Source organism: Tachysurus vachellii, chromosome 22, assembly GCF_030014155.1.
Source record: "Tachysurus vachellii isolate PV-2020 chromosome 22, HZAU_Pvac_v1, whole genome shotgun sequence".
Classification (NCBI taxonomy): Eukaryota; Metazoa; Chordata; class Actinopteri; order Siluriformes; family Bagridae; genus Tachysurus; species Tachysurus vachellii.
In genome coordinates, this window is record NC_083481.1 from 17,557,024 (window position 1) to 17,572,023 (window position 15,000).

General features: G+C 43.9%; 1 protein-coding gene across 2 annotated transcripts in view; it reads left to right on the top strand.

Moving 5' to 3' along the window:
- Positions 1-15,000, top strand: part of sema3fb (sema domain, immunoglobulin domain (Ig), short basic domain, secreted, (semaphorin) 3Fb) — a 60,308-nt gene that overhangs the window by 38,111 nt on the left and 7,197 nt on the right. For both annotated transcript variants that reach the window (XM_060857918.1, XM_060857917.1), the window contains exons 6-13: positions 1,289-1,378; positions 4,101-4,194; positions 5,827-5,946; positions 6,150-6,289; positions 9,215-9,329; positions 13,021-13,090; positions 13,370-13,514; positions 14,232-14,454. In XM_060857918.1, the coding sequence (XP_060713901.1) occupies positions 1,289-1,378; positions 4,101-4,194; positions 5,827-5,946; positions 6,150-6,289; positions 9,215-9,329; positions 13,021-13,090; positions 13,370-13,514; positions 14,232-14,454 (997 nt within the window). The remainder of the gene's footprint in view (positions 1-1,288; positions 1,379-4,100; positions 4,195-5,826; positions 5,947-6,149; positions 6,290-9,214; positions 9,330-13,020; positions 13,091-13,369; positions 13,515-14,231; positions 14,455-15,000) is intronic.

The window sequence follows — 15,000 nt, forward strand, 5'->3', positions numbered from 1 at the left end:
ATATAATGATTATATTGTGCAAATTCATGCAGTAAATGTGAGTCAGTACATGTGAGTCAGTACATGTGAGTCAGTACATGTGAGTCAGTACGTGTCATTACATGTGAGTCATTACATGTGAGTCAGTACATGTGAGTCAGTACATGTGTCAGTTAATGTGAGTCAGTACATGTGAGTCAGTACATGTGTCATTACATGTGAGTCAGTACATGTGAGTCAGTAAATGAGTCAGTACATGTGAGTCAGTACATGTGAATCAGTACATGTGAGTTAGTGAATGTGAGTCAGTAAATGTGAGTCAGTACATGTGAGTCAGTAAATGTGAGTCAGTACATGTGAGTCGGTACATGTGAGTCAGTACATGTCAGTTAATGTGAGTCAGTACGTGTGAGTCAGTAAATGAGTCAGTACATGTGAGTCAGTAAATGAGTCAGTACATGTGAGTCAGTACATGTGAGTAAAGGCATCAGTAAATGCCTACTAGCTACCAATCTTTTTGACAAGCGGTGAAGCACCGATGCCATAAAACACTTTGTGATTTAATTGATTTAATTGATTTAATTGAAACTTTATTTTCCCAGATGTGTGGACTTACAATGTGTCACACTGAAACCGTCCACAGCGCAGAAACTTACGATAACACTACTGCTGTGTTCACCGTCTGGTCAAACACAAGACACCGGACACAGACACACACAGACACCCAGACACACACACACACACACAGGTCCAGACATCATACAACCTTTCACACACATTCACCCAGTCACTTTGGGCCTGAAACCTGGCTCAGGTTCAGAGCCAATCCTTTTATTTACTAGCAGTGGGTGTGGCCAGGTGCCATATGATCTTGTACTTAAGTGGGTGGGCAGGAACTTCCTGTGAATGAGGCCCTTTCTGCAGAATAGTGGGTGTGATTTTCTCTCCACAGACGGGTGGGTGTGTTCTTTTCTATGACTGCGGTCCTTGCTGCAGGTGGGTGGCCGGGGTCTTCTTTTACATGTAGCTCGGGGTGTGATCTTTTCCAATTATGGAATTATTACTACAGGTGGATGTGGGCAAAGATTCATTCTTAAGATTGGGTTTTTTCTTATTCAGGCTTTGATTCCTTTTTGCTTTATTTCTTTGGCCCCTCCCTCTGAATGAGTGTTGTGATTTAACGTATCATTAACGTATCATAACAATAGCGTACCACCATTTTTCCAAACATAAAATAGCCTAACACAAGAATTAAGCATACTGTACCATAAGATGTAGCAGATCATTTGTATGTGTTACTGTGTTTTAGATGCCCCTGCACCTGCAAATGCCTCAGGCCAGGGGCAGGTCGAGTCGGGCAGCCGAGCTGGAGACTGTAACTGATGAGACAGGACTACAGGTATGTAAAGTGTGGATCATACGCTAAGTCCACCCCCTACAAGTCCACCCCCTGTAGTTGTCTTGTTGGGGGCTTTCTTGACTAATGTCTGTGTATTGTAATTTTTCTCCATCAAGCTTGTTTCTCACGATCGCTTTCACTGTCTGGAAACTCACTGTCATTGGCAAGCCAAGCATATCTTGCACCTTTCTGTATCTTGACATTACCTCCAGAGATATGTTTGGTTTCATGTCCAAGTCTGGTGTATATCCTTGCCAAATGGTGGTTGCATGATCCGACTGAGATTGTTAGATCATGTCCAGTCAAGACCAATAATTTGATGATTGTCTATTAGCTAAACCAGCTCTGAGGATTCTCTGAGCAGCTCCACCAACATGGGGGTTGAACTGGGAAATTTGTACAAGGTCTTGGCCAGGTGTGTGCCCAAGGGATCAAGTGTCATGTGGGATAAGATAATTTGATCAAAATATGTTGGGTGTTTTTTTTTTTTCCCACACCAAGGTATTATGAACAGACAGCAAGACTGAGGTCCCATTACATCCCAATAGACTCAAGCCAAAGGAATTTCTAAGTGAAATCTTACACACATACACACACACACAGAGACACTGTTTTTTTCTTGAGGCAGAGCAAACAGGAGGTGTCTTAGCTTTTTATGCTGTAGTAAAGTTTGTGAGGATTCTTTGTTGCTCAACAGAGTTAAGTACTGCTTAAATACTTGAGTCTTGCTACAGTTCACATCTCGGTGTGAAACATGTGACCTTTCCCTGGTGTCCATTTTCTCTGATCACATGACTGGCATGGCTAGGGACCTGTGCCTGTGGATTAAACCAAACTGGTGTCAATGAAACCACTTTATTGTCAGTGGGTACGTGATACTAAAATCACAAGTAAGATTGCCTGTTGCAACCAATGCAACCAATGCTTACCATCTGGAATGGTTTGGCCTTTTGCACCACTTCCCACACAGTTTGTAAGGGTATACAGTTCCTGACATTCTTGTCAGACATCTGGTGATCTTTGTCATTCTCAGCATAGATAAGCAAGTACAGCCGTCAATCACTCACTCACTCATTTTCTACCGCTTATCCGAACTCCTCGGGTCACGGGGAGCCTGTGCCTATCTCAGGCGTCATCGGGTATCAAGGCAGGATACACCCTGGACGGAGTGCCAACCCATCGCTAGGCACACACACACACACTCTCATTCACTCACGCAATCACACACTACGGACAATTTTCCAGAGATGCCAATCAACCTACCATGCATGTCTTTGGACCGGGGGAGGAAACCGGAGTACCCGGAGGAAACCCCCGAGGCACGGGGAGAACATGCAAACTCCACACACACAAGGTGGAGGCGGGAATCGAACCCCCAACCCTGGAGGTGTGAGGCGAACGTGCTAACCACTAAGCCGTCAATCAGAGTATTGAAAATGGAGTGAAGCAGCGGAAGCTTGCAGAACAAAGCTAATAAATCTGGTTATTTAGATATATCACTACATTTACATCCAGGATTTTCAGAATGTTATCCATAGAAAAATGGAGTAAAGTGAAGCTTTATTTGTGTTTAGCAAGTGTTCAGTTCTACTGGGCATTACACAAGAACCCAACGACTTTGGGGACTTCTTCAATATGGAGAAACCCAATAACTTTCCGATCAAAAGATTGAGATTGCAGAATCTTTGCTGAACCACAAGGGACGATACAATGTCAAAATGGGACCGTTCACCTTGAGTTACTTTCTAAAACCTGGAGAGAGGCTTGTACTGTATTGCCCAGGTTTGTATCAACCAGAGAGAAAAGCCTGGAATAAATGCATCAGATTCCCTATACCAGATCCGAGGCTCATCGGAGCCTGACGCATCCTCTGGGGAGCTGGCAGGGTTCTGAGTTGCTTCGATGAGATAGGATTTTAATCCTAGCTAAAGGAGATCCTGTACATAGCATCTGGATTATCTGGCAGGCTTCAGTGTTGAATGATTTAGCAATAACTTCCACTCTGAGACTGGCAAGAAGTTTAGAGCGGGAGAACAGCGAGAGAAAAGGAACGGTATTGAGGTTGAGGTTGAGGTTTTGAAGCATGTTGGTACAGGCTTATAGCAATCGCTGGAGCACATGTCCAAAAAGCTGTCAGACACATCACTTTGTAAGATACCTCGAGCACACTAGGATCGGACAGCATCCACCCCATGTTTCACCACGGTGGGTAATGTAGTTGATAGGAACATCTTGGTAGGAAATGGATGGTTTGTGTTGAGATGTTAAGCATTAACCCATTACAGAAGAACTTACTTTTAATAATAGTTTACTTTGCAAAAGGGTTTCTCAAAGGCTTCCTACATCCCATCAATTCAGCGTTTGTTTTGTTGGATGAGGTTTGTTGAAACCTTAGAATTTTGTCTTCCTATTAGTTTGAGTTAAGAAGCTTTGTTTTACCCCATAACCCACAACCCAGACCCTATAACCCAGACTCAATTCCTGGCAAGCTAAGGAGCCACTATTACTCCATCATTCTTAGACCCAAATCCTATGAAACTGAAGAAGCACATTGATTCTTCTGATCAGGATTAATCTGTCGAAAACACTTGATTCTATTATTTACCCTCGTTCTTACTATGTAACCTTAAATCTGCATGTTGCTTTTGTCTTAATCATCTAGCTTGACGCTACAAATGCATTCAAGACGATTGACATTCTGTGTGTTTTAATGTTGTGGCAGGAGTACATCTTCCGCTTGGAGCCAGGCAACGAGGATTCTGGGAAAGGGAAGTGCCCATATGACCCAAAATTGAACAGCGTGTCTGCTTTGATCAGTAAGTATCATCGGAGGGTCGATCCCGTCTTCCATATTAAGTGTATTAAGGGCATTTGTGTATCCTTTCTCCTCTCCCGATGGAGCTCATTTCTAAAGTTCCTTTGGATCAGCTTTGCGCTGTGTTTTATGTTTTATTGCCGATCTGTGGCGGGGGAACGCTCGATGGTGATTTTCCCAGTGCATCGTCCGCGGCTGTTTTTCTCATGAGATCCGACGTTCTTTTGAAAACTCGAAGCTGGAAAAAAACAAGGCTCATTTGTTTCCATTTGCTGTACGTTTTAGCGTAATGATCCATTCTGTGGTGTTTCAGTGACTCATAATTGTAAATTTAGATGTTAAAGGGCCGAGAATTAAAAACAGACCAGCCGTCAGACAAGGTTAAATCCTTATAAGCCTAGTAACAGTGCGCTTCAGACTTCTTGAGGATATGAGATGAGTCATGTTCGTTCTTACTGTAATGCAGGACAGTAGATCAACGAGGTCGCTAGTTTGATTAACTGCACCCTGTGTAACAATATCGAGTGTTTTGTTTTCATCTAATTCTTCAACCACCATTGCAGTGGACTCCAGCATTCCTTCAGGCATTCCGAAGTGTTGAACCTTGAAGGTTTGAACATTTAAACAACTACAGGGTCGAGAAGATAGTGAATGTGGGGCTCATATGCAGGACAGGTTAGACGGTTACAAGTGAGACAGTATCGTGCTAAGTGAGGTGTAAATATCATGCCGAGAGCTTCCACATTAACACTCTCTTATCGGACCCGCAAACCTCACACCGTGAAGCAAAGCACGAGGGATCAAACCCTTGTTAGGCTGAAATGAGAACGTGTCTTTGATCATCTTTAACACAAGATCCTTTCTTTACTTACTTTGGATTAGTTGCTAGTTGTTAGTGGCGCTACACTACAGGAGCTACTAACTATAATTGAAAGTTAACAAAATAGACCTAATTACTCAAATGTAATCAAACGTAAAGTTGTACAAGAAGAATTTTGCGAAACTGTTTACCCAGGCAACGTCCAAAAAGTTATTGTTTATGTAGTAACAGTTTTACTACATTAAAGGCATCATCGAGTCCTTGCCAAAGAGATGACGTGACGGACAAATGTGTTCGCACACTTCCTTTAAAATACCATCTGCATTAACCCTCTTTCACCCTGTCTACCCAGACACAAGTGTGCATGTGTCAGGGGGGTAGCTCATGTTTGGCGTTCCACTGAGATAACGTTAATCATTAGAGCTTTAGTAGGCAGTTTCTTGGCCATGTCTTGAAGCACTACCCCCCAAAAACCTGCCAGCTCCAGGCAGAGACACTTCTCAAATATCATGTGCAAAACTCAAACACTTGCATCCACTAAAGCTTGCACGCATAAGCGCACATGTGCACAAGCATCCGTGTGCAGGTATGCATGCTGGTTAACAAAAGAAAACATTTTATTAGTTCTCAAAATTTGATGGAAGGATGTCACTGTGCATTCCTAGCCAGAAGGTCAGGCAAGGGAAGACGACCCCTCAGGGCTCCCTGCCAGAGGGTGTGGTTGGCATCGTGGCATAGAGACAGTGAGCATGACTAAACCTATCAACTTTTCCCCTCCCTCTCTCTCTCTCTCTCTCTCTCTCTCTCTCTCAGACGGAGAGCTGTATGCAGGCGTGTACATCGACTTCATGGGAACGGACTCAGCTATTTTCCGAACACTGGGGAAAAACACGGCCATGCGCACCGACCAGTATAACTCCAGATGGCTGAATGGTACAATCATTATGCCAGTCCAGTCCAGGACTAACAGTGTATTTGATTTTGTATCCATGCTTTAGGATCAATGAAGGTTCTGTCTGAAACCCTGTACAAGTTTTTTGAAAATTTAAGAAAAATCCCTGAATAAAATTCTTTCACTAGAACCCTTGAGAGTACAAAGTAGTTAACTAATCATCTTCACTCTGTCTTGACCCCAGACCCCTCGTTCGTGCACGTGCACCTCATCCCAGACAGTGCAGAGAAAAATGACGACAAGCTCTACTTCTTCTTTCGCGAGAAGTCTTTGGAGATGGGCCAAAGTCCTAAATCAGAGTCACGCATCGGACGCATCTGCCTGGTGAGTCAGACCTCCTTGGAAATGCTAGTGCGCTTCATAGTCCCTGAAGAACAAATGCCCTTGTAGAGTCCGCTTCGTTAAAGTACAGACAGGTGACAGATTAAAAGAAAAAACAAACTTACAATGTAAGTGGTGCCAATGTGACCCACCAAAACAGCTTTGATGCTCCTTGTTAGACCGTGATGCCCACTAGTCTCTGGAGTTGTACTGTAGCAATGTTCTCCCAAAAGATGCTCCATGTATTTATTCCCTACAAAATTCCCAACAGGTGATTAAACGGGTTGTGATCTGGTGATGACTTATGTCATTCTCATCCTATCAGTAAGCCCTTATTCACTCTGCCAGAGGGTGGCTTTGTTCTGGAAGATTCCACACACATCAGCATTGGTAGTCCCAAAGTCAGTAGAACTTTGTTTTGATTTGTGGTCCCAAACCATAGCAGAGTCTCTGGACCTCCTCTGTTTTTTCCTTGAATTTACATTTACATTTCTGGCATTTATCAGACTCCCTTATCTGGAATGACTTACATTTTTATATTAACTTATAAAACTGAGCGATTGAGGATTAAGAGCCTTGCTCAGGGGCCCAGCAGTGGCAGCTTGGTGGACCTGGTATTCGAAACCATGAGCTTCTAATAAGTAATCCAACACCTTAACCACTGAGGTACCACATCCCAGTTTGTCACCTATGTGTACATTACAGGTCATGCTGAAATGCTAGTCATCAATACCGGACCCAAATGTTCTACAATTATCAGCCCTTCATGAGCAGAGTCGGGCCTGTTCACACGACACAGCACCAAAAATACGGGACTTGATTTCTGAAAATTGTAGTGTTTGGGTAGAAATGACATATTGCCCTAAAGCTATAAGGTTTATTCATTCATTCATCTTCTACCGCTTATCCAAACTACCTCGGGTCACGGGGAGCCTGTGCCTATCTCAGGCGTCATCGGGCATCAAGGCAGGATACACCCTGGACGGAGTGCCAACCCATCGCAAGGCACACACACACACACTCTCGGACAATTTTCCAGAGATGCCAATCAACCTACCATACATGTCTTTGGACCGGGGGAGGAAACCGGAGTACCCGGAGGAAACCCCCGAGGCACGGGGAGAACATGCAAACTCCACACACACAAGGAGGAGGCGGGAATCGAACCCCCAACCCTGGAGGTGTGAGGCGAACGTGCTAAACACTAAGCCACCGTGCCCACCGTAATCAAGCAACACAGTAAGGGATGTGGTCTGAGGCACCAAAATCTGCTTACTGTGTTAAGAAAAATGTTATTACAGGTTACATTAGATTAGCACTAATACAACTTAGATTTTTATAGTGATAGTAATCAAGCAAAAAACCCTCGAGAATTAGTATTAAGTGAAACTCTTGAGTCTTTGCTGCTCTCTTGCCACCAGAGTTCCAAAATCCCCAGATATCTCATCCTGTCTTTAGACAACGCTCTTGTGTGTCACTCCTAACACTCACCTCATGACCCTTTGACCTCTCAGGTTAGTCGTCTTAACCCTGCCCACATGTCCCGGAGTGCAGAGACATGAATAAGGGCCCGTCAGCATGCGGATAGAGAAGCTTTAATTTTGAAACGCTCCAGCAGGTAATCTTAACCATGAAGCCGCACCACGGCGTCTTAATAAAACCGCAGCATGCTGGGTAATTGAGCGGAACAGTTCAAACAAGCGCTGCGAGCGCTCTGAGCCGCGAGGCAGCGGCGAGCGCCACATTTATTCACAGTCAGAGACTATTGTTTATCTTTAGGATCAGAGTTTGTGCGTGTTGTGTGTGTGTGTGTGTGTGTGTTAATGCATTAGTGAGTATGCATGCATGGCCTTGGATTTGCTGGCGTTCTGAATTTTGTTTATGAGTGAAGGTCAAACGCTGACCCACCTCTCTCACACACACACACACACACACACACACACACACACACACACACACACACAGTCTTTCACTCTCTGCTCTATTATCACTCCCCAGAGACTCTCTCTATCTCCCAGCTGCTTCTCTCTGCTTCCAGTCTGCTCTCTGTTGTGATCCTGTTCACCAAGATCTTCAGTCCAAAGCTCTCCAAGTGGTGTACAGTTTAAAACAAAAACCTTTGACCCGTAATCAGCAGATTTCAGATCTGAGGCCGCTTTGTGCTTTCGTCGCTTTCGTGACGAGCCGCATTGATTTTGTTCTGTTAACTTCAAAAGACAAAGTAATAATCGACCGCTGAGGGAAAAACACTGTTTAGAGCCGCGGAAACATAAGTCATAGCTGTAAGTATGAATGAATATAAAGTATAAAGGCTTTAGTGGCGTTGATGTCCCTGCATTAACACGACGTATAAACACAACGTGACGGATGTGATTTTGTGTTCTGTGTGAAATATGTGTGCGTCCAGCTGTTAGCATGATATACGCGTGTAGAGAAAGAACGTGTATTTATGGCATGTGACCCAGATGTCGCGCTCGCAGTCCATCAGAGTTTAAGACAACATCCTTAGGGAGGAGGACGAGTGAAAGGGTTACTGGGGACTCTTTCTTTCTTTTTTTTTTCTTTCTTTCTTTGTTACATTTTTTTATGGTGCCTCTCAGAAGCGTCCTTGCTTTCTCTGTCTGTATATACTTCTTTTTGTTTATTTCTCTCTCTCTCACTCTCTGTCTCTCTCTGATATTTGGCTGAATCTGGAAGCAGATGGGAGGTTTTTGCAGTAAAAGTGGACAGAGTGTTTATGGCCTCATCCTAACAGAGCTCCTTTTCCCCTTCTATCCTTTTTCTCAGGACATGAGGCAGTGTTTGTGCTTGGCGTGTAAACCTGTGATGTATACAACACACCAACCTGTGTTTACATTTAGAGGAGATTGCTGTTGAATGCCTAAACCGATCTTGTGTGTGTGTGTGTGTGTGTGTGTGTGTTCTCAGAACGATGATGGTGGTCACTGCTGCCTGGTGAACAAGTGGAGCACGTTCCTCAAAGCTCGCCTCATCTGCTCAGTCCCAGGGGCAGACGGAATCGAAACACACTTCGACGAACTTAGTGAGCCTCATTTCTTCTTCTGACCCTGTTTTTCTTTCACTGTTGGTAATTTTAGGATTTTCCTCTTTATTCTCGCAGTGCAGTCGATGTGGCAAGCGAGAGTAATTTATAGGTATTAACAACAGTATTAAACAAATTATTTTATAGGAAGTAACATATAAGGTAAGCACGTTGGTAGCAGACCTAAGAGAGCCAGATCAGGTAACGACGTAAGGGAATCAGATCCGATAAGTACACTGAGGAAGTAGGCTGGGGTAAAGGAATAGGTGAAGCAGGTCATGTAAAGGGTATGGAGGAAGCAGATCAGGTAAGTGTATGGAGGAAGCAGATCGGGTAAGGGGTATTGAGGAAGCAGATGAGGTAAAGGGTATAGAGGAAGCAGATCAGGTAAAGGGTATGGAGGAAGCAGATGAGGTAATGGGTATGGAGGAAGCAGATCATGTAAAGGTATAGAGGAAGCAGATCAGGTAAAGGTATAGAGGAAGCAGATCAGGTAAAGGGTATAGAGGAAGCAGATCAGGTAAAGGTATAGAGGAAGCAGATCAGGTAAAGGTATAGAGGAAGCAGATCAGGTAAAGGTATAGAGGAAGCAGATCAGGTAAAGGTATAGAGGAAGCAGATCAGGTAAAGGTATAGAGGAAGTAGATCAGGTAAAGGTATAGAGGAAGCAGATCAGGTAAAGGTATAGAGGAAGCAGATCAGGTAAAGGTATAGAGGAAGCAGATCAGGTAAAGGGCACTGAGGACAAAAATCAGGCCAGGGCTTGAGGGAAACAGGGCATGGAGGAAGCAGAGTTATGGCAGATAATTACTATGGTTGATTCCAGTTAATGACATGTGGTAAACAGATCAGGTATCAGATAAGAATAAAACAGGTAAGGACAGAAGCAATGCAGATCAGGACATTTCTAACATCCCCTGATCTGCTTTTCTTTACCTTATATTGTAGCTCAAGCACCTTCTCTTTAAATTTTTTTGTCACCTTCTGTGTGTGTGAGTGTGTGTGTGTGTGTGTGTGTCAGTCCCTCTGTTTTTATTTCATTACACAATCTAATAAAGAGTAGTGCACTTCCTCAGAACAGCTTTGGCCTTTAGAGGTGATTAGCTTTTCCACTCGGAGCTTATAAACCAGTTCCACTAGTTGTTAGCAGGAGCTCTGGCATGCAGGGATTTAGGTGTGTGTTGTACGCTGCTGTTTTAATAAGCCCATAAAGCTGTAGTGCAGTACGACGTCTACTAATGAATAGCCTCACGGAATAGCCTCATGCTGGCCATCCAGACAAAAGACCGTGTGTGTGTGTGTGTGTGTGTGTGTGTGTGTGTGTGTGTGTTGCTTGTTAGATGCTTGTTAGTGCTGTGTGACAGCTCAGGTAACTCCAGTGTGCAGATCTAAAGATATCTCTTACACACACACACACACACACACACACACACACACACACACACAGAAGAAGAGAACAAACCAGTCATTATTTTAGACATTTGGGGTGCGGTGGAGAAGAAAGAAATAAAAGGAAGAAAACTACCGAGCGAGCGAAGAAAGAGATTGAAACCCTGGCAGGATTCAGCACTGGGTATTGTGGGTAAATTTCTATCAGGTTGTTAGTTTATAACGTCTTTATGGTTTGTAGTACGAGCTCCAGCATGCAGGTGATCACTGAAATTAATGTATTTATGGGAAAAGATACAGATTAATCATCACACATAACCCTAAAGATGACATCTCTCACACAGCATTAGTGTGAAGAGGAGTGTGTTCTCTCTGTGATGGAACATGTCCTGTAGCTTCTCTTCCCCCATGTGTGTGTGTGTGTGTGTATGTGCCCCACTGGGTAAGAACGTTAAGAGATTTGGGGAGTTTTCACAGGTGGAGAGCGTTAAAGCCCTGGCAGGTTCATCCCTGATGAGCGAGCACCGACTGGAGTAAACCCGGCCCCGTCTCATTTCATAACACGTTGAACGCATTGCAGCACCGGCTTAAGGGGGCCAACGTAATAAAGTGTGTGAGAGGAGAAGAAATATTTGCACTCGGATGGGCCAAGAAACGTCCCTAAACTAATGTGGAGAAATGATCTGAGTGATGAAACTAAAGCCATACGAGTGTGTGAACACTGATAACACAGAGAGAGAGAGAGAGAGAGAGAGAGAGAGAGAGAGAGAGAGAGAGAGAGAGGGAGGATGAATGAGCAGTAGAAAGTAATGTGTACTACATCTGGGATCTGCTATTTTATTTTGACCTTCACTGATGGATTAAAAGAGCGAAAATTCTATATTTTCTTGATATAAGACAAACTGTCCAGCATATGAAATCTAGATTTTAAACAGACACCAATGAATAACTGCATTCTTCACTGTGACTGACCGTTACAGAGGCCACGCCTCCTTCACTATGACTAACAGTTACAGAGGCCACACCTCCTTCACTGTGACTGACAGATACAGAGGCCACGCCTCCTTCACTATGACTAACAGTTACAGAGGCCACACCTCCTTCACTGTGACTGACAGATACAGAGGCCATGCCTCCTTCACTATGACTAACAGTTACAGAGGCCACACCTCCTTCACTGTGACTGACAGATACAGAGGCCACGCCTCCTTCACTATGACTAACAGTTACAGAGGCCACACCTCCTTCACTGTGACTGACAGATACAGAGGCCACGCCTCCTTCACTATGACTGACAGATACAGAGGCCACGCCTCCTTTACTATGACTGAAAGGTACAGAGGCCACACCTCCTTCACCGTGACTGACAGATACAGAGGCCACGCCTCCTATACTATGACTGACAGATACAGAGGCCACACCTCCTTCACTGTGACTGACAGATACAGAGGCCACACCTCCTTCACTATGACTGACAGTTACAGAGGCCACACCTCCTTCACTGTGACTGACAGATACAGAGGCCACACCTCCTTCACTATGACTGACAGATACAGATGCCACGCCTCCTTTACTATGACTGAAAGGTACAGAGGCCACTCCTTCCATTTCTGTGATTTTTTTTATTGGCTGCTTACTACATTAATAACACTGTATAACCTGAGTGAGCGTGTGTGTGCTGGATGGATGTGATTGGTGATCATGTTTACACACCACCATACCCTCTGACACACCTGTGTGTGTGTGTGTGTGTGTGTGTGTGTGTGTGGAATATTATTGTGAATATGTTTTGTGTGTTTTATGGTCTAACTTGTGACAGTCGCACTTTTCAAACCTCGCTTTAGAAATGAAAACTTACTAAATCCACAACTCTCTCTCTCTGTTTCTCTCACTCAATCTCGACCTCCTTTGTCTAACACACTTTCTTTGTCTCTCGCTTTAATTAATGTCCTCTCTGTTTTTTTTTTTTTTTTCATTTTCCTTCTCTCCTTTTCTATCACTTCTTTCTCTCTCTCTGTTTCTCTCTTGAATTGCCAAGACATGCTATGTCATGTTACCTTTACTGGTGCCTCCTCCTTATATAAATGTGTACGATGAGTGTACACACACACACACACACACCACACACACACACACACACACATACATTCCTTACTCATTAGGGAGTTTTATCCCTCTATATGAGTGATTTAAGACCTGCAAATATTAGTGAGTATGTGCTTACTGAGGAATGGAGGAATGTGTGTGTGTGTGTGTTCTAGCTCTTACACTAACACACCATTTGTGTGTCTGTGTGTTTTAGGAGACGTGTACATACAACCCACGCAGGACACCAAGAACCCGGTCATCTATGGGGTCTTCTCTGTCTCTGGGTGAGTGTGTGTGTGTGTGTGTGTGTGTGTGTGTTTGAGAAGGTCTTTTTCCAACTACAGATGGCTCTTTTCATATATGGACTCTCTACACATCCCACATGCCATTGCAAACCCTGAAACAGGAAGTGGCCTTCTGTGTTCACCCTTTAGAGCCACTCTTCCTCAGCAAGCTTTTGATGGAAAGCCGTCACTCAGCATTCTGTTGCCCCTTTAGACCCTGTGTGGTAAACTAACTCGGTATCTTTCACTTTCTGACTGTACTTGTGTGTGTCTTCACAGCTCTGTGTTTAAAGGCTCGGCGGTTTGCGTTTATTCCATGGCCGACGTTCGGATGGTGTTTAACGGTCCGTTCTCGCACAAGGAGGGTCCAAACTACCAGTGGGTGGCGTATACTGGAAAAATCCCTTACCCACGGCCAGGAACGGTGAGCATCACCGGCAGCTATAAGATGCATAAGAAAAAGAAAAGAGAAAACAAATCCAAACTTGAACCACTTTTATATTAATTGGACTGTATATTTCATGGACTAGCAGGAAAATGCATGTAATGTGTTTATTATATAGCATAATAATAGAAACAAAAACAATACTCTAAAACATTTGACCATTTATGTCTCTTTTGTTATTCAACCAATGGTGCAAATGGTTCAGTTGTTGGTACTAGGACCTCTGAAGCTAAAAGAAAAAACTAAAACGTATCCTTGAGTACACAATAACGTGTCTTGTACAATAAAAAACAAATCTTAGCTTTTGGTAGATTTTATTTTGTCTTTTATTAATAAAACCTGCCTCATTCAACAGGCGTCCCACAGGTGTCAGTACCTGGACCTTTTTCAGTTGAAAGAAATATTAGTATTCTGGAGAATTGAATGGTTTTAACATCTTGTGCCTTAGACACTAACCAAAAAAGACATGGACTACACATTCAGGTGTGAATTGATAAACATCAGATGCTAGTGCTCAGCCCTTTTCATGCTAGGTTCACATTAGTGCCTTTGTGGGTATATTTCATGCCAAACACACTAACAGAATGAGTGACCGATCCTTACCCTCCATTTTATTGTACCCTTTGGTGCCTGTAGTAAAAGTGTGACAGTGAAGTTGCTTGCCAGCCCTTTGCAAATTCCTCCATCTGTCCTCAGTGTCCTGGAGGAACCTTTACCCCCAACATGAAGTCCACCAAGGATTACCCCGACGAGGTCATCAACTTCATGCGCAACCACCCCACCATGTACAACTCAGTGTACCCCGTACACAAGCGCCCTCTGGTGGTCAGGACCAACGTGGACTATGAGTTCACCACAATCGCCGTTGACCAAGTGACGGCGGCCGACGGAAGCTACGAAGTTCTCTTCCTGGGAACAGGTGAGTCTGCAGTGTGTCACTATAAAGCTTTTCAGATCCTAACAAGGGAACTGGATGAGGCTTTACTTCCAACTCTCGGGTTGTGAAGCATCTCCGTGTTCCGCAATTCCACCCCTCTGTCCCTCCATCCTGTGCTTTCGGGTGAAAGCTTGTACCAAAGTATACAACCATCCAATCACGTCACACGTTGTAGAAGGGTAGCGCCACGGTCTTGCCTTCGCAACTTGCTGAAAGATGAGTAGTTCAGGAAGAGCTGTTTAAACAGGCACCAACAAAAGGCGGGATTTAAGCAGGAGAGGAGTGCGGACGCTTGAATGTGATGGGGATAAAAGGCAGAAAGAAAGAAAGAAAGAAAGCAAGAAAGAAAGAGAGTAAGACCTATTTGAAAGCCTTAATCAAGAGGGGATCAGCATATGTGAGCTCAGAGCAGGAACGGTTTCAGTTTGCGGTTTTACAAGGCACTCAGCTACGCAGAGACAAAAGAAACATGGCTAAAAGGGAAGATAATATGGAGTAAAAAGGGATCTTTGCAGGAGCTTAGCTTAA